Source organism: Macrotis lagotis, chromosome 6, assembly GCF_037893015.1.
Source record: "Macrotis lagotis isolate mMagLag1 chromosome 6, bilby.v1.9.chrom.fasta, whole genome shotgun sequence".
NCBI lineage: Eukaryota > Metazoa > Chordata > Mammalia > Peramelemorphia > Peramelidae > Macrotis > Macrotis lagotis.
Window position 1 is genome coordinate 82573876 of NC_133663.1, and position 24846 is coordinate 82598721.

The 24846-nt window shown below is 38.1% G+C and overlaps 1 protein-coding gene across 2 annotated transcripts in view; it reads right to left on the reverse strand.

The window, feature by feature from the left end:
• Nucleotides 1-24846, reverse strand: part of KLF7 (KLF transcription factor 7) — a 97247-nt gene that overhangs the window by 52479 nt on the left and 19922 nt on the right. The window contains exon 2 of one of the 2 annotated variants that reach the window (XM_074191518.1): nt 1576-2203. In XM_074191518.1, the coding sequence (XP_074047619.1) occupies nt 1576-2203 (628 nt within the window). Of the gene's footprint in view, nt 1-1572; nt 2204-24846 lie in introns of both variants that reach the window. The other variant, XM_074191517.1, reaches the window with a different exon arrangement.

Sequence of the window (24846 nt, forward strand, 5' to 3'; positions counted from 1 at the left end):
ATGGGAAAGTAAGATTTTGATTTAGAGAGGCATATGTCTTAGTCCTTTGCTGGCAAAGAAACAATATCAGATGTGGCTCATCCCAATTCTCAGCCTCTTGTGATAAAGATTTAGAGGTCACACATTATGGCTGCATCTTGCCATGTATAATGCTCTACCTTACTCTTTAAAAGTTATTTAAAATATGTCATACTCTCTCCTGCCTAAAGCTTTGAAAGAGACTAATTTCAAATAAAAGGTCAATGCCATTTGGTTGGGGCAAGTTCTGGAAGTCCCAGATCCATTTCTCTGTGATAAGTTCCATGAATCACATCAAAGAGCACTCCCAAGATAAGTGACCAAACTCACTGACCTCAACCTCCTTTGAGTCAGTCAACCAATTTTGCCATTGACTTGATCATCCTAAGCCTCATGTGGTTTTGTCTCATTTCTGACTATCCCAATCATAAAAACTGTGAGTGATTTAGGTGATGCCCCAAGCATTCATCACTGTACCTTCACCACTACTGCTACTGATTTCAAAATCCATGAAAATGTACCCATGAGAGAATTTTAACCTTTTCTTTACTTGAATAAATACACTCTGGTTCTAGTTTATCCTTTGGTATTAGTTTAACTGTATGATAACTCTTTAGCCTAAAAGATCACTCTGGTTTCTAGTTTGCCTAAAATACAGTCCCCTCCATACCACACACATTGTAATGCAGGCACATGTTAGCAATTTTGTAGTAACAAGCTCATTATAAAGCTATCTTACCATCTTCCAGTAACACAAGAACCAGAGAACAATGCAAAAGAGGAAATGCCAATTAATTACAGAATGATCACATCTAATGAACTCTGAAACTCCCCTGCTGTTGGTGAGTGATAAAAATCAGAATTGCTGGAGGAACTGGGGCTAGTAAAACCCTAGGTCTCTCCATTAACAATGAATTCATGGATGGATGCCTCCTATAAAACAAACAAACACACACACACAATATACAAAGTTCTATAATCACATGCATATCAACTTGAATTAATAACAAAAAGCCTAACTACATCCACAGAATGAGTTAGCCAGACAAGTACAGTGACTTATATAGTTAGATTACTGCTGCTTCCTTCTTTGAAAAAGAAAGATTGCCTAAATCAAGTCACAAAGAATCAACCCCCAATAACTTATGAAGGTACTTCACAGCCAGAGGGAACAGTGATCCCCCTCAAAGACCTTCTAGTGGTCCAACATATACCCAAAAGGAATCCCTTCTGCAATCTTGATAAAAAGTCACCCAGATACCTCTAGTAAAGGGGAATTTGGCAGCAGTACAATTACACATCTTGATAGTCCTAATTTTAGGAAATGCTCCCTATATCAAGCCTGATGCCATCTCTAGAACATAGGACATCTTGACATTTGACACCGAAAAACTAGTCATTCCATTTTCTCACTGCCCACCTCCCACCTCCCATGGCCATATCACCAGAAGTAGTCTAAGGAGTAACAAGCCTCAGAGTAAGAGTAGACCTATTATACTGTGGAACTAAAGGAAACAAAAAGGAGAGAAATCACATGTGTCCTATTTGTACCACTACCTGTGTGAGTCCTCTGGTGGGCCTTTAAGTGGGAGCTTTTTGTATAAACCTTCCGGCATCCATTAAATTGACAACGGTGAACCCTCTTCTTATTTTCAGGGGATGCGTCAGCCCCTATCCCTCCTTGTTCACTGTCACTCTGTCCGCTTTTTATGGCCCCGGCTGATGCCACCGCTGCTGCGGCTGCCACCCCTCCCACCTTTACTGAACTAAGCGAGGCCTTCTTGGCCACCAGTTTCAATGTCACTGTGCCATCTACAGCTGAGAGAGTCTGTGAGGTTTTGACCAAATGGCGGCTGAGCTCGGGAGAGGAAGGAGGCGTTAATGAGGTCACTGCATTGAGCTGGGCCTGGTTGACTGCTGTGTAGCTATCTAAGGAGGAACTTGGAGGCTGCAGACTGAGGCAGGTCTCAGATAGCAACTTGTCCCGGGAGAGCAGAATGTCCACTGCAGAGCTCTTCTCACAGGTGGAGGCTTCCATGGGGAGCAAGAGGGGATCTAGACGCCGGAAGCTTTCCTCAATGCTTGGGTGAGGAGTGGCATGAAGGAAGCAGTCCAAGTCCTCACCAAAAGTCTCTGAGATCCTCCTGGGCTCTGTCTGCAAGTAGCGTTCCAATTCGAGGCATGTCTGCAAAAGGGGAGGAGGAAGGATAAAGAAACAGCCATCAGAAGCAAAGAACACCAGGAGCTTACTTGCTGAATGACGGCAAAGGAAGAAATTACAAGGAAATGTATAACAGTTGAAATCAAAGCAGTCTCTTTATTGACAAGGCCCAACATTCTCAGTATCCTCATGAGCTTTTGTGAGAATCCCCAGAGGTTTATAACAAGCAGATCAGATATTATTATCCTAAATACTTAGATGGGGAAATGGCAGCTTAGAAGGGATACCTAGCTCTTTCACAGCTCAGTGTGATGGAGATGGACCTACAAGAGATAATCTTCCTTCTTCTAAAAGAGTTCAGAACATCAACCATCATAAAGAACCAGTACTTTAGGGGCAGCTAGGTGGCGCAGTGGATAGGGCCCTGGAGTCAGGAGGACCTGAATTCAAATGTGACCTCAGACTATGTGACCTTGGGCAAGTCACTCAACCCCATTGCCTTAAAATAAATAACATTTTAAAAAAGAATCAGTACTTTAGAACTTGAAGAAAATACAGAGATCAATTAATCTAAAGGCCTCATTGCGCAACTAGCAGTTTTATGCTTTTATGGCACTACATAAAATGTTTCAAATTAAAAGAGACAGATAATCCAGTTCCAACTAGTCCATTTTATAGATGAAATAACTTGCTCAGGTTCACACTACCTGTCAGAGTTAATTCCCATGTGAATATGAAGTGGAGAAATCAAATTATAAACCCAACCTAGAAGAGTAAGGCTTTTTATTGTTCAACATTCTCTTTCAAAGTAGCCATTGGCAGGTAACAAAAAGAAAATCAAGTTTCCTTTGCTCTCTCCTAAACAATGTCATATTTCTACCAATATTCTTCTGAATATTCTACCAAATGGGCTATTTCTACCAATAGTTCTTCTAATGTCATATTTCTCCCATTTTTCTCCTGAATATTCAACTGAAACACAGTGTCTCTGCTGAACAGGAAACAAATCATTTAAAAAAGTATCTCTTGTAGACACTATGATAGAGATAGTACAGCTACTTCTGGAGGCATTGTTTCCAAATACAACTGCAACACATTTTGCTACAACAGCATTTTATGTGAGGGTGAATCCTGTTATAATTGTTTAGAGTCTCTTACCACATTATAAAATGCTTTTAAACAAAGTTAAGATTTAGTAAAGACTGATCTCAACAAAACCCAAAGCTTCATCTCTCCCAAAATTCAATAATACAGAAAAGAAAAATCCAAAACATTTCATAGTTTGCGATTCTTGAATCATTATTAAACACAAACTTTTGGAACATGAAATTTACTTTTAGGGCATGTTTGAACAGCCAAATTTGTCATAAAATTCATCCTTGGTTATTTTTAAAGGGTGAAGGGAAGTCAACAAGAGACTTTCTGTCTAAAACTTTGAACAGAAGGCAACTCCTGCTTCTGACATATGCTATGTGACCATGGGCAAGTGCTCAAAGCAGCCATCTAAGAGTCGACTAAAGGTTTCACTTATCAAGTATGAAAGGAGATATAAAATGAAATGGTTCCAAATAGAAAAAGCTCTTGATTTGTAATTGAGTGGCCCTAGGTTCAAATATTAGTTTTATAACCTACTGCTTTGTGATCTTGAGCAAATCATAACCTCTCTGGGTCTCAGTTTCTTCATCTATAAAATGAGAAGTTTGAATTACACAACTTTTAAGGTCCCTTCCAGTTCTTTAACTGTGATTAGCAGTGTTTAGCCTTCATGTCAATCTGCTCACACTTGCCCAAATGTAGAACTACCACAGTCTGATATTTGGAACCAAAAAATTGGAGGGGGGAGGGGGAAGACCATCACTACATTTCCATTTTACTGTTATCAAACCAAAATTTTTTTTAAATCAGATGTTTTATTATCAGACTTTTATTCTCAATCATTTATCTAATCTGTAATGTACCTGTCAATGAGTTAAATATGCATGTATTTTTGTGACATTTACAAAGACAAAACAAAGGTGGAAGGGGAATCATCCTTCTGGTAGAAGTCTATTTTATTAGATAGGTACACCAGATTTAAGCTTTGAGTGGCTTTTGGGCATCACTGCAACTTTAAAAAGAAAAAGAAGAACATGCATAAGTGATTCCAGCATTCATTCAACACAAGTAGTGTGCACAGCACTCTTCTAATAGGACTGTTAGCACTGGTATTAATAATATTACCTCCAGGCACAAGTTGAGGAAGGGGAAAAAAAAGGGAGATCCACTCATCCCTGTCCATAAAGGGCTTGGATCCAAAACTCTAGAAATGCATAAGCAACAAGGATAAATAGTAGAATTAAGCAGAGATTTTTTTTTTCTGGAGACAAAACTGGGTTGTTGATTTTTTTAAAATCTGATCCTTGAATGTGTGTGTGTGTGTGTATATAATATATATATCACTCTTGATCAGTAAAGAATTAACATCTCTTCCTCCTCATTTTGTCTGAAATCTCATACCAGAAAATTCCACTTATCCTACATTGCCAAAATGACCCTGATCTTTTTTTCTAATAGTCATATTCCTAGTAAAGTTACCAGTCATTCTATTGCATCATTAAAGAAACCTCTTCATTGGTTTGATCATTTCAATACAAAATGTAAGGAATAAATCTACTTTCTCCTACCATCTTGATCATATCAAAACTATGTATGTCAAAAAGCCTCTGTATTGATTGCTATTGAGGACCATACACTGTTCGAATTAAGCCCAGCACTCCCTAATGACCACATAGGCACAAGCATTGCTGATGTCATACCTATCATTTCTGTAAGTGCAAGGGCTCCAGTGGGAATTATACAGCTCATCCCTCCTTCCTCCCCTCCAATCCCAGTTTAAATCAAAAAGCAAATTTACTCAGTTTTCCTACTCAAAGCAAGAGATAACTTCTCTTTTAGAACAGGGGAATAAAATGAAATAAAAAACCAAAATAACAAACTACCACCCTCTCCTACAATCCAAGTTTGCATGTTATAAACAACAAAAAGCTTGAGTATAGACCTATATCCATTTAATTATAAGTTTTAATTACCCTATATTTAAATTTTCTACATCAACTTCTCCAATATCTCTTCAGCTATCTCTAAAATTTCCTTTCATTTTTTATTTTCTTTTATATCTTAATTCCTTTTTCCTTTTTCTTATAATATCTGTCTAAAAGTCAGTCTTTTAACTATGGTGAATTCTCCTTTTAGTCATAAGACAAGTTGAAACCATCTTCTTTCTAGATGTCTCCCAAAGGTCATGACTTAATACAATGCAATGATATTTCCAAAACATCTCTTCAAATTCAACATTAGACATATGTGCTGTTCATTTAGTCCCCCCAAGATTATAATCAATTTGAAGGTTGTCAATAGATTTGTGTGTGTGTGTGTGTGTGTATGTTGTTCTACATCACAGGTTGATTTAACATTCACCAAGCATTTGTTCTGTGCCCATCTCTTTTCTGAGGTAGGGGCCAGAAGGGAAAAAAACAACAGATTTCAAATGAAATAGGGTATAAATATAGTAGGTGGTTGAATGATGGTGCCACTAACAGAAAGAGGGAAGATGAAGAGTCATTCTTGGAAGTATATTTGATAGTTATTCACAAATGATTAGCTAAGGGGGGTGAGGGACAAGAAGTTTAAAAAAAAAAGACATATGGCCCTTGTCTTTGATGCATAAGAGAATATGGTAAATTACTTAAAAGAGTTCCAATGAGATGCATTCAAAGTTCTGAAGAAGGAAAGATCATTTCTGAAATGGGGAAGGTGGAGATTCACAAAAGATTTCATGAAGCATGAATAGTATTTGATGGTGTATGGATGGAAGGCAAAGTGTCCATAGCATAAGGAATGGCATGTAAAAGGAGGCAGAAAACTACAGACTAGCCTAGCTGAAACAATGGTTACCTAAAGGAGAGGTGAAGATGCAAAGGTAGGTTGGAGGGTCTTAAATGCCTGGCTAAAGAATTTCAATTTCAATAAAGAGTTAAGGATGGTTTGGAAATCAATAGAATTATATGATTTAATCTATGATTAATCTAGAGGAAGAATAAAGGGAAAAGAAACTGAAGAGGGAGGAAATCATTTAGGAACTGAAATAAGGTCTTGGCAGTGAAAATGGAAAAGAAGAAATGTACTCGACACTTATTTTGGAAGTAAACTTGATAGCACTTGACAACTGATTGTATGCTGGAGGTGAGGGACAAGAAGGAAAAAAATTTCAAATGAAGTAGGTTTTAAGTAGATGGAGCTGGTTGAATGATGTTGCCACTAACAGAAAGAGGGAGGGTGAAGAGTCACCCTTGGAAGTATACTTGATAGCAATTGACAAATGATTAGATGATGGGGATGAGTGATAAGAAGTTTTTAAAAAGCAGACACAGGCTTCAAATGAAATAGATTTTGGAGTAAGAATTTAGATGTTCAATTAACAGATATTTTAAAAATCTTTTGCAACTCTAGTCAAACAAAAAACAGATAGATACCTTAGATGAGAATGAGATGATGTCCTAAAAGTGATTAGAAATAGGATAAAGAAGAATCAGTTTAGCAATTCCTTGATCTCCAAAAAATGGGGAGGGAAGTGAAAGAGGAAGGGAATTTAAGAGCAGTTTGAGACTAACAAGGTTTGTAAAAGGAAAGAAGTCCCCTAGGCCAAATGACACCCAAATTTGATATTGTCTAGAATTAAGTATTGACTTCACTAACCACAATACTTTTTGTAATGAAAGATAACTAGAAGATCCTATGTTACCTCTAACTAGGAATGGGTGGGAGTTAACTTAGAGAGCTGATTGCTAAAATTTTCAGTATGAGCAATAGTACCTCAGAAACTGGAGAAAGCCACAAACTACGGCTTGATTTGATGCTTTGTTGATTGTTTAGACTTAATAAAGTGATACATGGGGCAGCTAGGTGGCGCAGTACATAAAGCACCAGCCCTGGAGTCAGGAGCACCTGGCTTCAAATCCGGTCTCAGACAATAATTACCTAGCTGTGTGGCCTTGGGCAAGCCACTTAACCCCATTTGCCTTGCAAAAAAAAAAAAACCTAAAAAAAAAGAAAGTGATACATAAAATGTTAATTGTGAAGATTATACCTAAATGTGAGTCTTACATAATTTTTTTTCTAGAGAGATGGTTGTTAAACATTGTTGTTTCTAATCTTCCTAACTTTCCATATTTGGTCCAGTGTGATTCTTGAAACAGAAATATTTTCAACTACTCAAAAAGGCCCTATTGGTGTAAAAATAACATACAACCCAACTATGTCAACATTAAAGGGCATTATATTTTCCCGTGTGCATTTCAACAAAGACACACACAGGTGGTTTCAAAGCTATTGTTCCAATGCTGTACCAGGTTCATTAGGCCTACCTATTAAGTCAACAGTCATTCAATCAATAGTTGAACAATTTCTATTCTGTTGAACTAAGGAAGTGTCTCACCTGAAATATGCCCAAGTGGGATGTTCATAAGTAAAAATCAAAAGAATTGAATCTTACTATCGAATTTCACTAAAGTAATCCAGAGTTAATATAGCAATAGTCCCATCTAACCAGTGCCTGCAATTTGTAATCAATCAGCAGTTATCTAACAGTCCTTTGATGGGCTTCCCCCATGTATTCCCACTTCCACATATTCCCAGGTAAAGAAGTGTGGGTTTAAGACCTAGGAAATAGCATGTGAGACAGTTCTGGGGATTTCCCTAGAAAAGGAGGACTGTAGGAAATAAAATGGCTGATAATATGACCTCTTATTGGTACTTGGGTCATTTAGATATCCTTGTCCTTTCCTCAGTTGTGCAGTACAGCAGACTTGAAGACACCTCCAGCAAAGATGAATAAGGCATGAGCTGTTCCTAGGCTGAATGTTAGCCCAGATAATTGAACTTTGCCTGAGTAAACAGCACCTGAAGGTTTAATCTCCCAAAGGATTCCTTTTCTGTCCTTTATTACTAGCAATTCTGCCCTGAGTGGTTAACCATGGTGCCACAACCCCAAGTGAGTCTGAAATACAGAAACAGAGGGACTAATCCCTGGCTTTACCAAACCCTTCTCCTGGGGTGTATTATAATGATTAATTTACTTTTTTGTGCTTTGAGTTCCTCAAGGGTGTCCTAAATGGAAAGTTGAAATTAACATAAAGAACCAAAAGTCGGCTTTCCAGAATTTGGGGGCTACTATTTACTAAAATCTCAGGTACATATTTTTTGGGCTTCTCTAATTACTGTTAGCAAATTTATTTGTCAGTTTACTTTAGGCAATGAACTAATCTTTTTTGTCCCAATAATGTTTTTAAATAATTGAATGAAACACTAAATTGGGATTAGAAGTTAATAAAAATAAACATGTAATTATATTCTTATCCAAGTATATGGAATTTTTAATCTACTCATATATTCTTTACTTAAAACACTTAAAATCCTTCAGTTTTGTTTGTGAGGGGTTTTTTTGAGGGTGTGTGTGTGTGTGTGTGTGTGTGTGTGTGTGTGTGTCTTCTTAGATTCTTGAATTTCTCAAGAAATCTAATCTGGTGTGATTGCAGAAGCTTACCCACCCATCTCCCTCTCTTGTACTCTAGGATTTATAGTCATCAGAACTGGAATGGAGGTGGGAAGATTGGTAAATACTTGTGGAGGTTCTGGAGGAGGGAGGGGATTTTAATATGTCTAAGTGATCCTTAGCCACAGAAGTTAGTCTTCTTTCACAGGATTGAATATTGACTTAGATCCTAGATCCTAAATCCCAGAGATATTTAGAACCAGATATTTAGATGGGGGGAATTGTCATCTAACCTTGAGAACAATTAGTCTTAATACTCTATCTGGTGTGTGTGTGTGTGTGTGTGTGTGTGTGTGTGTGTGTCCATGTATGTATCTCCAGAGAGAGAGAGAGAGAGATATCCATAAATATCCATATATATATATATATCCATAAATATGGATATATATAATGTAATATACACCATATAGCTACATATTGTGGCATGCATGTATATATTTCCTGAGAGATATATCCACATATATATCATATATCTACATACTTTGGATATAAATTAGTTATCATAAGCTGTGCAAAAGTTACGAATCATTTTCTGGGATGTTTTCAAAAACCCACAGCTAAGCAACTTTCCTTTTGACTTTCATTACCAGAATGTATTTGAGTGGAAGGTCAGAAGAAAATGAAATTCCTTTAGGAAACATGGATAAGCAAGTAATATCCTAGTGAGGTGTTCTTCTTGCTGCATTTTTTAAGCTATCAGGTGGGAAGAAACGCACAAAGCCATCTTTAGTACACCCCAGAGGTACAATAGCATTACACATTACTGTCAGAATTGCTGAACTCCACAGAATAACCAGAGTATTGTAACCACTGTAAGACTGCATTTCTTCAGATACCTTCTCACATCAACTAGTTGCTTGAACTGAAACTGAATTTACATTTTCCCTTTGGTAATTTGCAAAGTCTGAGAAACAATGTTGTGAACATTAATTTAATCCAATGTAAACATGAAAATGCTGAAATCTTTAACAAAGCTGCTCCAGCATGTTCTTTTCTCAGAACTGTTTTCAGAATTATTCCTGTGGGTTTTGTCTTCTTTTCTTGTGTAGGGAGAAGGGGGGCAGCAGGGTAAAAAGAGAAACAATTCATTGAAAATGTAACTGTGCCATTTCATCCTCCAAGATTTCATAACATTCCAAAACCTGGAGCCCATCTAATTGAATCCTTTTCCTCTTAGACATGTGGAAGTTGGACTCTAGAAAGAGGATGCTAACAAAGATCATACTTCAAACATCAGTTAGCACTTGATATGGCTTTAACTGCCACCCTGAAGAGAGACCTGAAGCAAAGAGCCAAGATTAGGCATTAAAGCAAGTTGTAATGACATCTTGTCCTGCCAAAAAAGAGGAAGCAGCAATCTGAATAGCTGGGTATTTGGGGTATATTATCTTGTATTTTAGTTTGTTTTACACTTAAATATATGTATTCAGGTGGTTTCTTTCTTCATTCTGAAGAGTCATTCTGAAATTTATCCACCTCCCTCTTTTATAGGATCATGATTTAGGGCTGTAAGGACAGCCCTCCTGATTTTACAGATGAGGAAATTTAGATATAGAACATTTAATATGGGTCTCACATAGCCAGTGAGACTCTGAAATGGGACTTCAACCGAGTTCTTTGTGACTATAAGCCCAGTCCTCACTAACCAATTTTTCTTTTGCTTCCCTGCACTTCAGAAAAATACATTACAAGAACTTGGTACATTGGCCAGATGCTCTCTGCAGGGTTTAGGCAAAGAAATGAACAAATCTTTCTCTAGGAAGAAAAATGCAAATATTTTAACTTTACTGGTACAGTGAATCCTCATGTCAGTAAGACTGTAAATCCATAGAGGGATCACAGAATCTTAATAAATAGAAATACGAGGAGGGGTGGACCCTCACCAATAAATCCACAGATTCTTCAATGTATCAAGTAGGAAAAAAAGTCCACTTGGGAGAAGAAGAGAGGCCCACTGTCCTACACAACTATTTCCTCAGCTGGTGCATTGTTCTTACAGCTGTGGCTTTTTAGGGATGATCAAGAGTGGGTTCTCAAATTCTTCCCCATGATACACAATTCCAACAAGTCTACAAATCAAAAAAGAGCAGTATTCATTCACTCACTGTTATTTAAGACCAGGAAAAAGAAAAACAAAAAGAAAGAAAAATTCCAGTAACTAATTCCAAGATTCAAATTGAGCAAAACTTTCACTGGTGTATGGTTGTAGATTATACTATTTCTGTGTTATATAAACAGATAAAGATTGGATAATATCCTAACCCAGAACTAAACCCATTCTCTACTTAGTATGACATGTAGGACCACTAGACCACTGACCCATCTGTTTCCATCCAGACAAAGAAGGAATCTTTGACAATTCTCTCCATCTTGTCTTTTAACTTTCCTTTATATTTGATGAGGCAAATACAGTATAAATATTTTATTTTAATGTAAGAACTCATCCTACGTGAAAGGGGGGGAAAAAAAGGTACCAGCAAGGAAATAAACTTAAAACTTAGATCTGGGTTAGGGGGAGAGAGAAACGAGGAAGACAAAATTGGAAAGGAGAGGAACTCCCAAAGGATGAACCCATTCAGCCTAGAGACAGAGCCAATTGGTTCCGGCTCCAAAACAAGAGGACTCTATCGTTCCTCTTCATTCTGCCCTAAAGACTTCTGAAGAGCCGATCCCTTTAAGGAAGGGATGACTTCCTAAGAACAACAATGGGCCTGACCAATTTTTTTGTGTGTAGTTTTTTTCCCCCTGGCTTCACCATTAATTTTCCATAAAGAGCAGTTTTCTCGATGAGCCCTTGTCAGGCAGGCCTGATGCTTCAGAAACCTGTAATTATTCTTGGTTCCCCACCCCCCACAGCCTCTGCACCTGTGTCAGTTCAAGACACCAGCTGGCCACATCTTGCCTCCTGCCTCTTGGAGTGGGGGTGGGGAAGGCAGCCCTTGTTGAAATTCCAAACTGGCAGAGCCCACCACAGCCCACCACCCTCTCCCAAAATGGAAAACCAAATTTGACAACAAAAATCAAACACAGAAGCACATTCTTCCCTTCCCCCATCATGCCTTGCCAAAGGAAGTAAACAAACATTAATGCCCTTTAAAGTCTTCATTCAAATCAACTGTTTTTAAAAAAAAAAAACCCAACAACAACCACCACCACCATCACCACCACCACCACCACCATGTTAACAGCAGGGAAAGCTGACAAGGGGTTATTAATACTCTTCTTACTATCCTGATTCCTATCCCTTTCCCCATCCTCGCCTACTGCTAACTTTTCAAGGAGCTGAGACACACTCTCACACACTCACACTAAATACACACAGAGCTCCCCTCAACCCAACTCCCCAAATCCCTTTGCACTTAGCTACTTAGACAAGGGGGGACATACCGAACGTATTACATCACCTCCCCCTTCCTCTTCCAAATCACTAGCACAGGCTGACTCAGGCTGTTGGTATTTTTGAAATAAGCTAGTTTCATTCACTCCCTCCCAAGATATTGTTATTCCCTTTTTGGTTGAGTTAATTAAGTACACATTCTCCACCTCCTCCTTCCCTCACTCCCCCCCCACTCAAAAAATTACCCATACAGTTTCATCCATACTAAAAACACACTTGTACATACACACAAAGAATGGATTTCTCAGGAATAAGAGGTACCAGTCCCTAGAGGCCTTTCAGGGCAGAGGCAATTTAATGGGTAGTGATCTTCTCAGAAAGGCTTTCAAAACTGATCCTTACCTATCTTCACAGTGGGATATTCCAGAGAAAAGGATAGATGGGGTGGGTACAAAGTGAACAGATATGTTATAGTATCAAGTGAGCTATACTCATAAACTTGCAAATGGATGAATATTAAAAACTACTTTTCCATGTAATTGAAAACTAATTTTTTTTAAAAAGTGAACTACAGAGAGCAAAAAGGAACTGGTTCTCACCAATGAGTTTGGTCCTGTATGGAATAAGTCTGGTTTGTGTAGCTTAGAATCATCACACACACACACACACACACACACACATACACACACACTGTAAGTGTTCACTTACACCAACATATATACTCAACCTGGGCTTCTAGTTCCAGCTAAAGTAGATATCTTGCCCCTTCCTTGTCTACAATAGGCAAGACTACCACAGACTCACATAGCAACAATAAATCTATATACATTTATTAAGTGTCTGCTGTGTGCCAGTCACTGTGCTGAGTATCTAAAATATTTCCCGTAAATGGGGATAGATGTCAATTATTGACAAGAGTCTTTTACTAAAAGAAAAAGCATTAGCTTGGGGATTCTGGGAACTAGCTTTACAACTTTGGGCAAATCTAGATTCATTTGTCTAACTCTGTTTCCACCTTTTTCAAATGAGGGAATCAGACCAGATCTCAAAGGTCCCTTCCAGCCCCAGGAGGTTGTAAGCCTTTTACTTCAGAGGAAAGCTCTTCCTGTGAGTTAACAATTTTAGAATTTCACATGGCAATAATGAACAAAGGATCATTTTTTTTCTCTGTGATTTCATCATCTTAAGGAGCTCCCAGTCATTCCCATTCTCACTTTTCTGGCCAGTTCCTTCTCTGCAATTAAAAGTCATGAAGAGTTAGTTGTGAGGCTTTTGAAAGGTTATATGACTCCTCTGGGGTCACCCAGTCAGTATGTGTCAGAGATGGGCCATGATCCTAGGTCTTTCTGGTGCCAAGGTCACTGCTTTATCTACTGCACTCTGCTGCTTCTCAGCAAAGGAGCATGGGTGGAATTTTCTTGTCTTTTTAATGCTAAATATTTTTAATGTTTCCAACAGTTTTCTACCAAGGATGTGGTAAGAATGACAGAGAGAGGAAAAACAAAGAGAAAAAGATAGGAAAAGAGGAGGGAGGATAAATAAGGAAGGAAAAAGAGAAGAAAGGAAGCATGAGAGTAAAGGAGAGGAAAAAAGGGTGAGAAAAGGGGAAAGGAGGAGAGGAAAGGGAATGAGGAGGGGGAAGAAAGGAAGGAGAAAGAGAAGAAAGGAAGAATGAGAGTAAAGGAGAGAAAGGGGCAAAGAAAGGGGGAGGGGAAAAGAGAGAAAGGGAGATTGAGAAATCAAGAAAACAAGAACCCCCCTCTCTAGAACAGTGCTTGATTTATTATATGCGATTAATAAATGTATGTTGATAGACAAAAAATAATCAAAATATATATAGATGCAGATAGTTATGTGGTAACAGTGGATAGCACTGCATCTAAAGTCAGAAAAATTCAACTTTCTGAGTTCAATTATGGCTTCTAAAACTTCCTAGCTATCTGACCCTGGACAAGACACTTATCCCTGCTTGTCTCAGGTTCCTCATCTGTAACATCAGTTGGAAAAAGATATAGTGACCACTCCAATATCTTGCCAAGAGCCCACTTCCAAAAAATGAATGGGTTATAAAAAAATCAGACATAACTAAAATGATTGAATGACAAATGTATATAGATGCTGTGATATGGAGTCAAAGAGTCTTTGGCAGCTGGAGTGAGTAGTAGGCCAATCCTATCAACAGTCTGCTTTGTAGCAACATTTGGGGAGTTGTTTAATATGGGCTGTGCCATCCCATATGCCCCCAAAGTACATCAAAACTGTAAAATCACTTTTGAGAACCTCATTGGAAAATAACAGGAACACATGGAGTTTCCAACATCTCTTCTCTTCACCAGAGTACTATTGTCCCTCTCAGTCTCCAAATTGGAAAAAGGAGATGTTGATAGAATTGGATCAAAATTGTCCAAAGATATGGAAACTAGCTGTCATAATTTCTCTCACCTAAAATTTCCTATCCAAGAAAAACTTCAACTTCATTCATGTAAAGCAGATAGAAAGCATTCTCTCATTCACCCTCATTAGGTGTGACTAAAAAGGAAATCTCCTCTCAAAACAAAGTTCAATGTACAGAACTGAACTCAAAGGTCTCTTCCAATTGCTTCACTTCAAGTAAGTACAGAGGTCATTTCTTCATAAAAGTCAGTATTGCATCATGTACTCAAGGTGTTCATGTAGTGACAGGGAAAAACAAGAAAGAATGTACACACACACACACACACACACACATGCCCCATGCCCCTTCTCATCTCTCCTAGACCCCAGGTGCTTATTACACTATATCCTGAGGGACTCTTGGATAAAATCGCAACCCAACTTGTGGCTTTCAGATTTCCACAATGCTAGTCCATCTGCAGATATCTGAACTAAAAATGAAACAACCCTGTTTTTAAATTTTTTTTAATTTATCACAGAACCAGGATATATGAGTCAGAATACTCTCCTCATAATAACTGTTCTTTGAATGTGAAAGACTATCCCAAAACAGACTTCAGGATAACTCCAATTTCTTCTGAATTTTACTATATCCAACCCTGTAGGTTATCAAATGTGATCTTTTGGAAATACTTGTCCTAGTTCATTCTGATGATTTTTACATAATTTTCAAACAAAAGAGTGGGGTTTTTTTGAGTTTAACCTAGAAGAGCTTTTCTACTAAGAGGGGTCTAGTTATTTCAAACCACAATCCCTGAGATACGATGTGACCTCAAGCATTGAACCTGGAAGGGATCCAAAATCTAATTAAGAGGGTGCCACTTGAAATAGGGGAGGATGGAAGTTGAAAGTACAAAATGTGTGCTTAGGTGGAGCCATATCAATAGGCTGTTTATTTTATTTCTGTTAATCTACTGGCAGTAAAATTTAGAAGCTATTCACTGGTGCTTGAGATGTCTCCTTCTAAAACCTTTATTAGATTCTTGAGTCCCTAAGCTATTCTTTTTATTGCTGTTGTTCATTGTAAAGGGCCACAGAAACCTTTTGATATGTTGCCTTGGAAGAGGTGTGAGAGTAAAGAAAAAGCTGAGTTTTCCATCATGTCAAGAAGGGTAAATTGTGTCTGCCCCACTTTTCAACCACATTATAATGCTGTGGATTTCAAATGAACAATTCAACTCAACTTGACAGGGGAGTTATCATTCATTGGACTAAGCAAAAGAAGATCAGCAAGTTCTGATCCCAATAGCTCTCTAACCTTACTTAACCCTGGACAAGCCTGATGATATCGGCTGACACTCACACCAGAAGAAGTGCTACACTCAGAGAGAGAGAGAGAGAGAGAGAGAGAGAGAGAGAGAGAGAGAGAGAGAGAGACCCTAATTTGAATCATCACTGCAATTCCTCTCTCCTTTGTTCCTGCCTGAACCAATTTCCATACACTTTCAAAGACCATCACCCCACACTAAGAGGAAATCCCAGAAGCATAAGGACAGCATTAGCAGCATGAGGGAGAAAATCAAATTTCCAATATAGATGGGGGTTGTAGTTTTGACCTCTAGGGAAGGTTAATACATATGTATGATTGAATTTAGGTTAAAGTGCACCACCCTGATTTGAAATGAACTCTGAAGGTCCATGAAAATAGTGACCTTTAAGCATAGAAGGACAGTTATGGATGCTCTAAATTTGATTTGACCTCAATCATCACATCTACTAACATATGTTAGGGAACATTTCCATTCAAACATGATAAATTTCTCTCTCTGAAGCTTAAAGCAAGGTTTGGGACTCTGAGTAAATTCAAAGTCTGAAGTTGCATAGGAATTAGGAATTAATTCAGAAATATCTTGATAGCTATACTACAGAAGCATTTATTTTAGTTTTCCACATTGGGGATTTCTTTTTGAATGGAACTTGCCACACCAATTCTGACTTTTCCCCAATGTTCTGCGTACTGGAATAGAAACCATGGCAAAACACCAACCTAACTATATCAGTAATTAACCTGAATCAGATACCGGAACACCTTGGCTAATAGAGATTCCCTGTAAAGAAAATGTGTTTTCTCTCTTGAGAATTTCCCATCATGGGAGCCCCAACAGAGACACATTGCCTAGAGGAGAGTTTCGCTGCCCCCGCCAGCATCTGCTATCTTCATGGGCTTCATGGTCATGCCAGGCTTGAGTTTCCTCCACAAACAGTCTCTGGCACAATGTTAGTGGGACAGAGAAGCCAACAGTGCTGAATTCCTGAGGCTTAATTCAGGGTCAACTGTGTTGTGTGGATGAAAGGAATATTCTAAGTCAAAAGAGACGGAACACTCACTTATCACACCCTTTGAAGGATTACACTACCCTCTCTAACCAATAATCACTAGGAAAGGGACTTGTAGAAAAGTTTCCCTCCAGAAAAAGGCAAGACAAAAAGCAGAGACTATCTAATCCAAGACTATAGAATCTTGTTGCTTATCCAGATGTTGAATCAACATGGAAAGTAATATGGGTATATGCTATCTACATATGTCCTTTCCCCAAAATCTGAAAATGATCTGTCATATCAGTAACTCTTCAGGGTAATCACTAACATTTATGTAGTTGGCTAAGCACTTTGCATATATTGAATCATTTGATACTCAAAACAAGCATGTGAAGTAGTTATGATTATCATCCCCATTTTACATTATAGTCTCTCTCATTTATTAATATTCAAGCAAAATGTAAATGTGACCCCCACTGCTCCCCACAACCATAGTTCATGGAATGAATCATCAATATAATCTAACAGCACCCCAATATTTTAGGTGCTAATAATCCACCCTCAATACATATAAGAATCACAAAGTATTCAATAAATTCAACAAACTTTTGACCTTCCAACTCTACCTCCACCAAGGTCAATTTCTCCTCTACTGTTCTTATACCATCAGATAAACTCAGTCAGAATCTGAGCTGAAAATATAATGTCAGACCCCAAGCTAAGAAAGGGATGTACATTCACAGGACCACATTTCCTCTATGGAACATTTACCCAATCCCTAGAACTGCCATCAGTATTGTGATCATATTTGTTCTTCCTTCTAGAAAAAGACTAAGACATCAGGGAGGTTAAGTCATGACATGCACATGAATTGGTTTTGAGTGAGTGGGGGCTTCACTTTCTCCTCTTAAGTCATCTGGGTCCAGTGCCCAGATTTTTATCAGGACAATTGGAGATTGCCCTGGATGTGAGGCAATCAGGGTTAAGTGACTTGCCCAAGATCACATAGCTAGCAAGTGTTGAGACTTGAACTCAGATCCCCTTGATTTCAGGGTCAGCACTCTACTCACTATGTCATGATGCCTTTATTCAGTGAAGAGACAGGGAGCAATAAGATCTCACTTTTAACATTTGTTTCTTTATTCCCGTCTGCTGAGTCTTCACATTTTCACTGTCATTTCTTTTTTCTTCCAGAGGGGAAGTGGGTGGTCAAGATAGCAGTCCCCTTCCACCACCCCCAACCAAAGAAGGAAGGGAACTAGTCTAGTCTAGAGAAAACTGCTCCAGGAACTTGTATAAAGTACTGGAATTTTAAAACACACACAAACACTTCAAACTTACAGCTTATTAGAGACCTATTTTTGTTTGTGTTTAGTTAAAACAAAATACATGAAGATAGGAATTTTGATGTGTGTTTCCCTTAAGGAATATCTTTTAAAAGGCATTTCTTAATATAAGAAAATACATAAATAAAATTAGACTAAACCAGCCTCCATTAAGTCTATTTCATGTACCTCTGGGGACTAGTCCTTCTTGGTTGATTTTGATCATCTCAATATTTTCTATCTCCTATCCCTCTTCAAGGCTTAAAGGGAAGGAATCCAGTCATGTAAAAATGCAGTGACAGTGGAAGAGGTTCAGAAGTGGAAAGTGGGCCAGCCGCAATCAGAATTGGAGTAGCTATATACAAACCACTATGAGCTACTAGCTGCCTCAGATAGAAGACATATAGAGAAAGGGACCCACCTCTAAGGACAGCATATTAGTTTAAGAGCAAAGTGGACATAGTCTAGTTCTACTCCTATATTTTGGAGAATTTGAAGGTTAGACAGAACATATCTTTGTGTTTGATGGCCTGGCAATCAGTGCATAAAAAGGTCCATAGTGGATGAAGTCATAACCCAAATATGCTTATATATATATATATATATATATATATATATATACATATATATATATATGTATATATATATATATATATATACACATATACATATATATCTGCCTTAAAGAAAAATAAAAACGATTGAGGAGGACTACATTATGCCTTGTCTTGGTCCTGCCACTGATTTACTTTGTGACCTTGGATAAGTCATAGTTCTTTGCCTGTTAGCAAATGTGAATGGTACTAGCTCCACATAAGGTTCCCTGGGCTAGCATTCTTGAAGACAGTTTTTCAAACAGCAAAAGTTCTAGGGATAAAACTATTGGAGAGTAATTTAAGAGACAAGGAAGAATGAACTAGGAAATATTCTTTTCACAGGTCACCCTCAACAATCCTGGTTGCATTAGGCAGATTATCCTCTGCGGGTTCAATACAGGATGTGAATGAATTTAGTAGCTGTAACCCCCCTCCCCATTTTGTTTTTGGTGCTGGAGAAAGTCTAATACAAAAATAAATGTGCTGTCAAGTACGAAGGATAATTAAGAGCAGATATTATAATATCTGCCCAAACATGAAACTTAGTGAAAAAGAATTATCCTCAGACCCCAATACACACACCTAGGCACATACATGAGTTCTTCATTCTCTAAACTTAAGATTCATAGGATCATAAGAAACCCCATGTAATCCAGCCTCCTCATTTTATAGATGAGAAAATGAGACCCATAGATGTGAAGGAAATGGCTTTCCCAAAGGTAACATAGTTAACAGATGACAGACTCAGGATTCTAATCTATATCTTCTGACTCCAAGCCCAATGTTCTTTCCATTCCTCCATGTTGCCTCAGTTCATCTTGGTCATTACCATGGTCTTGACCCATGAACTTGATGAAAAGAATGAAAGCTACCAGCATCTTAAACATAAAGTCACACTCCATAAATGCTTGTTAACAGTCAAGAAGATAGATTGTATTATGGGGCCCTCTTTGGGAACTTGCTCTGTGAATCGCAGCAGCTACTGACCAGGAAGTTCTCAAAGGTATTACCAACAAACCCTCTAAGTCTAAAAAAAAGAAGTCTAACTGTTATTCTAGAACTACCAAATCAAATGTCTTATACTATACTTCTTGATTCAACATTTCTTTACATTTTTTGGATATTGTAGATAGCAATCCATCAGTATCTACTAATCCTATGGGACTCAAATGTCCTTTCATTATGTGAGTTCCAATTCAATGTGGGCTATTTATCCCTCACTCTGATAGTTACACAACCAAGTCAACTTTCCTAGTCACATATATCTTTATGCTACATATTACATGCAGTTCACAAGTTGTAAGATCCTTGAGCCTTCTCATGGCCATCATGCGTGTGTCTCTCTATTATCCTCTGGATGACCTGAGCTTTTGATTACTTGAAAACTCTGGTATTCCAAGATTTGCAACCAAATAGCCTCACCATAAGATCATCATTGTTTAAAAAAATGGATTATCACTAATAAAAATTATACATATAAACATACAATAAAAATATGGGGAAATATTTCAGTCATATATACTTATAACCAAGGATCAAACAATATAAACAATTGCCCAAAGAAGAATGTCAAACCAGATTATGCTCTATAACACTCATGAGATACAAATTTAAAAAAAACACTGATGCTTTATTCCATACCCATTATATCTGCAAAGATAAGCAAAAAGTGAAAATGGTTAATATATATTTATATTTATTCTGACAGTATGTGTATACATGTAATGTATACAAGTGTGTTTATATACTTGTATATGTAGACATACAGAATACATAAATGGGTGAAAAAGTGTACATAAGCTGGTAGACCAGCTCAATGGATTATCAGTGACTTTACATCAAAACAATATAAACAGTAGATATTCCTTAACCACTTGATTTTTCCTTTGTATATACTTGGGCTGAACTCTTTAAGGGTGATTTCTGATGACATTTCATAGGCTCTTCAAAGTTCTAGAGCTTAATTCAGTACAATATCTCCTTCAAATCCAAGCATCTACAGGAGCTCTTCATTTATAAGAAAGCTCTCTTCCTTTGGGACTCTGAGCTAGATATCCTCCAAGACAGTGATATCTTCTGGCAACACTATGATTTCCTGTTTTATAGATTGGCTGATATTTACAATTAGAGGGCTGTTGACAAAAGGTATCCTTTCTGATGAATCTATCAAGGAATCATATCATTTTAATGTATGCATGAAAGACTTCTTGCTGGAAAAGAGTTATTAAGACTGTTTTGTTCTCCTGAATCTAATTTTTTTGAAAGTCAAAGAATAAATACCACAGAAGCCTTTATTCTCTGCACCTTTTAATCAACTGCACAACTAAAAGATGGGGTCTGCCGTAGAATATAATTTGTGAAAATCTGATTATTCGATTCTCAGGTCTTCAAGAATGACCTTGACAGAGATAGAAGTCATTCTCAGGAATACTTTGTGATGATGATGTTTGTCCTTTGTTCTTGAAAAAGACTACCATAGTCTTGAGGGAGGTGATGCTATGACAAGTACATGGATTGGATGTGAGTGAGGGGGATGCTGTGCTAAGTCACTGGCCTCACTTTCTTCTCCCGAGGAATCTGGATCCAGTGGCCAGATACAGATCAGGATGACTGAAAATAACCTTGGATGTAAGACAATCAGGATTAAAGTAACTTGGTTAATAAGTTAATAAGTGTCTGAGACTGGATTTGAACCCAGGTCCTCCTGACTTCAGTGCTGTACACACTGCACCATCTAGTTGCCCTGGAATACTTTGTAGAGATAGAATGTAAGCATATGATGCAGGAAGGCCTCCTCTTGGTGGTAATTTGTTAGTTGTAATAATGTCCATAATTCTATACTAACAAATTACTCTCTGCTCATATAGAAGAAACTAGTCTCAAGGCATCAGGTAAAGAGAAGAGAAGCAAAAGGAGGGAGACAATAATAAAAGGGGGGCAAGAGAAGGAATAAGAAACAACATGATGTACAGGTATTCTACTACATTAAGCTGCTGACAATAGTGACTCTTCTCTCTGGAGCAGTGACATGGCTACTACTCCTTAGCAGAACTGCTAACAGGGAGTGTCTAATAAATGCCTATAGATTTGACCTTCTAAAAACCCAAGTCCCTCACAAAATTGAGTGTGAATTTGGCTGGTGAAAGGTCTCAAGGTCTGAGTATATTTTTCTCACTCATAACCTCTCTGTTGATGTTTTGCTGGCTTTCTAAGCAAAGAGGAAACCTCACCCATTCCTGTAGGCACGAGTTTATAACCACATTCCAGTGGCCAACAACACCCACTAACTAGCTCCTTGAAGTTCTTCTCAAGGGCACCAAGTCAAGCAATTGCATCTGGCTGCTGCCTTGGTAGAAAGGTGGCCAACTCTGCGGAGGCTGGGAGGGCAGATCTAACTCAGGAGGAACAAAATGTGCAGGTCCACTTGACCTTCGGAAATCTAGTGCTCCTCTAAAAATCCTCTAAAAACCAAACCCTAAAAAAGAAAAACCACCCAGCGCTCTTTACTAAAAGGAGGCCTAGAAAAAAAAGCATTTAAGCAAGCACACAACCATGATGGAGCCCAGCCCCCTCACCCTAGGTCCCCAGTGGCAGAGAGGCTCACAAAAATCAATAGAGATCATTATTAGCTCTGCAATATCATAAAAGAGGGCTGCACTCTCCTGCCTTTCTGGAGAGGAAAGATGGGGGGAGGGGAGGAAGGTTTGCACTGCACATGGCTCTGAAGAAAACTATGCATCATGAAATTATTAGCTCTGGTGAGACAATTGCTTGGTTAGGTAGGGAGCACTAGCCTTTGAGAACCTCAAGTTCAAAAAACCAAAACAAAAAAATGATCTGCCTCTGGTTGCCACAACAGTGATCTCGAGATCGGGCCAGCCAAACCAGTTAAAGTCTGAAAGGGGGATGTTTTTTGGCCTATTTTCCCCCACTCAGCCCAAATTCCAGAAACCTCAGAGTGAATTGGTTCATCAGGGAAACTAACTTTAGGAGAAGGAAGGGGGAAATTTTTTTTTCAATCTTAAAACTAACTCTTCAAGGCAATGTGGTCTACAGGCATAATATCTTTTCCCCTGGAATAGAAAGAAATTTAAAGGTTTTTTTTTTTATCTTTTTCTTCTTCCATGTGAACAAAATGAAATATTAGCAAATTCAAAAGGCAAGAAAGAAAACAGACGACTTTCAACCCCTCCAATGGTGGAAGAACAAAGAAGAGCTACAAGGAAGATAGATAGATCCTCATTGTTCCTTCCCATTTCACTGTAACATTTGGCTGATAATCTGGGTTTCTAGTCCATTCCAACCCCATTAGTGCCTTACCATATGTTTTCTAAAGAAACAAACAGTATCAGGTCCTATGACCTTACTAGCCTTTACCACTGGGAGGAGGGACCATAAACCATAAACCAAATACAACCCATGGGCAGGACCAATTAGCAGGCTGTGTTAATTTTCCATTCCAATAAAATATAAAAGGGTCTAATTCCGTTTTTTCCTCAATTGCCTCTTATTGGTTCTCTGCAATGACAGTGACTATTCTCAACTTTAGGGCACCTAGGCTGTACAATGGAGCACAAAGGCTGAAATCTGAGTTCAAATCCAGCCTCAGACAATTACTGTGTGATTCAGGGCAGGTTGCTTAACTCTGCCTCAGTTTCTTTATCTGTAAAATGAGCTCAAGAAGAAAATGGCAAACCACTCCAATAGCTTTAGCAAGAAAATCTCAAAATAGGATCACAAAGAATCAGACACAACTTGAACAACAAACGGAGGCTTGTCCTGGAGTCAATCTAACCCAAGAGAGTAGATTGTTAAATTTTCAATGTGAACATTTATACAAGTAAGTAAATTCAACAATTTTATGAGGGAGAGAACACAGAAATACTAGGTAGGAAAACTCAGGAACAGCCAGCTAGCCCAATCTCAATTTGTTCATTGGTCATATTCAAATGCCAGGGAGAGACAACTGCTATACATTCAGTCCAAGCAGTCAGATTTTGCATGTATAAGGAATAAATCTTTGATACTCCCTGGGATTAAAAAACAAAAACAGTAATTGCAAAAAACAATACATAGAAAAGATTGATGACTTCTGACTGACCATAGCTTTCATGTGCCACCAGCTTTGGCAGAGAATAGTGCTTTCTATTAGAAAGAAAATGTTACCTTAAGGATGGAATTCAGTCAAAATCAACATGTAGGCACACAACATGTGTGACCTTGGAAAAATCAAGCAGGGGATCTGTTTCCTCTCCTCAGTATGCCCAGTTGTCAAATAAAAAAGGTAGATATTTTGATCCTATGGGCAATGGTTTTTCATTGTTGGTTTTTTTTAAGTATTAATATAAATAACTACTGAATACCAGCAGACTGTAACCTGGATTATATTACTTGGCATATTATTTTTTTTTAACCTAGTAAGGCTTAAGATTCCAGCTGGAGGGTTAGAAAAGTAAAGATATAAAATTCAAAAACACTGGATCAGTAATCAAAAGAAGATGACAGGTGGCCAAACGTTAAAAATATTCACAGCATCTAGAAATGTCAAGTCCATTTTAGGCTGCCTTGAGATGACAAAGAAAAGACTTCTAGGAAGGCTTTCAAGAAGTCCTGGGGAGAGCCATGAAGCAGCTTTTCAGGTCTAAGAGGAAAACATTCATATCATAAGAATGCTGAACAAGTAGGTATAGGAAAGCCAAAGGTCTAACAAGAGAGTTGGAGAGAGCAAATAGGCTAAGGTTCATTATGAAAGCCAGTCTCAATATCATAGACAAATCAGAATAGATTCAATACTGAACTTTAATAGACTTAACCTATGGTTTTTCATATTTGACAGACTGTAGATATATAATTCATTTGGATTTCACACAGCAAAGGACCAAGTCAAAGACTCCCAGGCCTTGAAAATAAGTGACTAGGGGTGGTTAGGTGGCACAATGGATAGAGCACAGGCCCTGGAGTCAGGAGTACCTGAGTTCAAATCCAGCCTCAGACACTTAATAATTACCTAGCTGTGTGGCCTTGGGCAAGCCATTTAACCCCATTTGCCTTGCAAAAAAAAAAAAAACCTTAGGAAAAAAAAAGAAAAGAAAGAAAATAAGTGACTATCTATTGCAATGTGAGTAAGC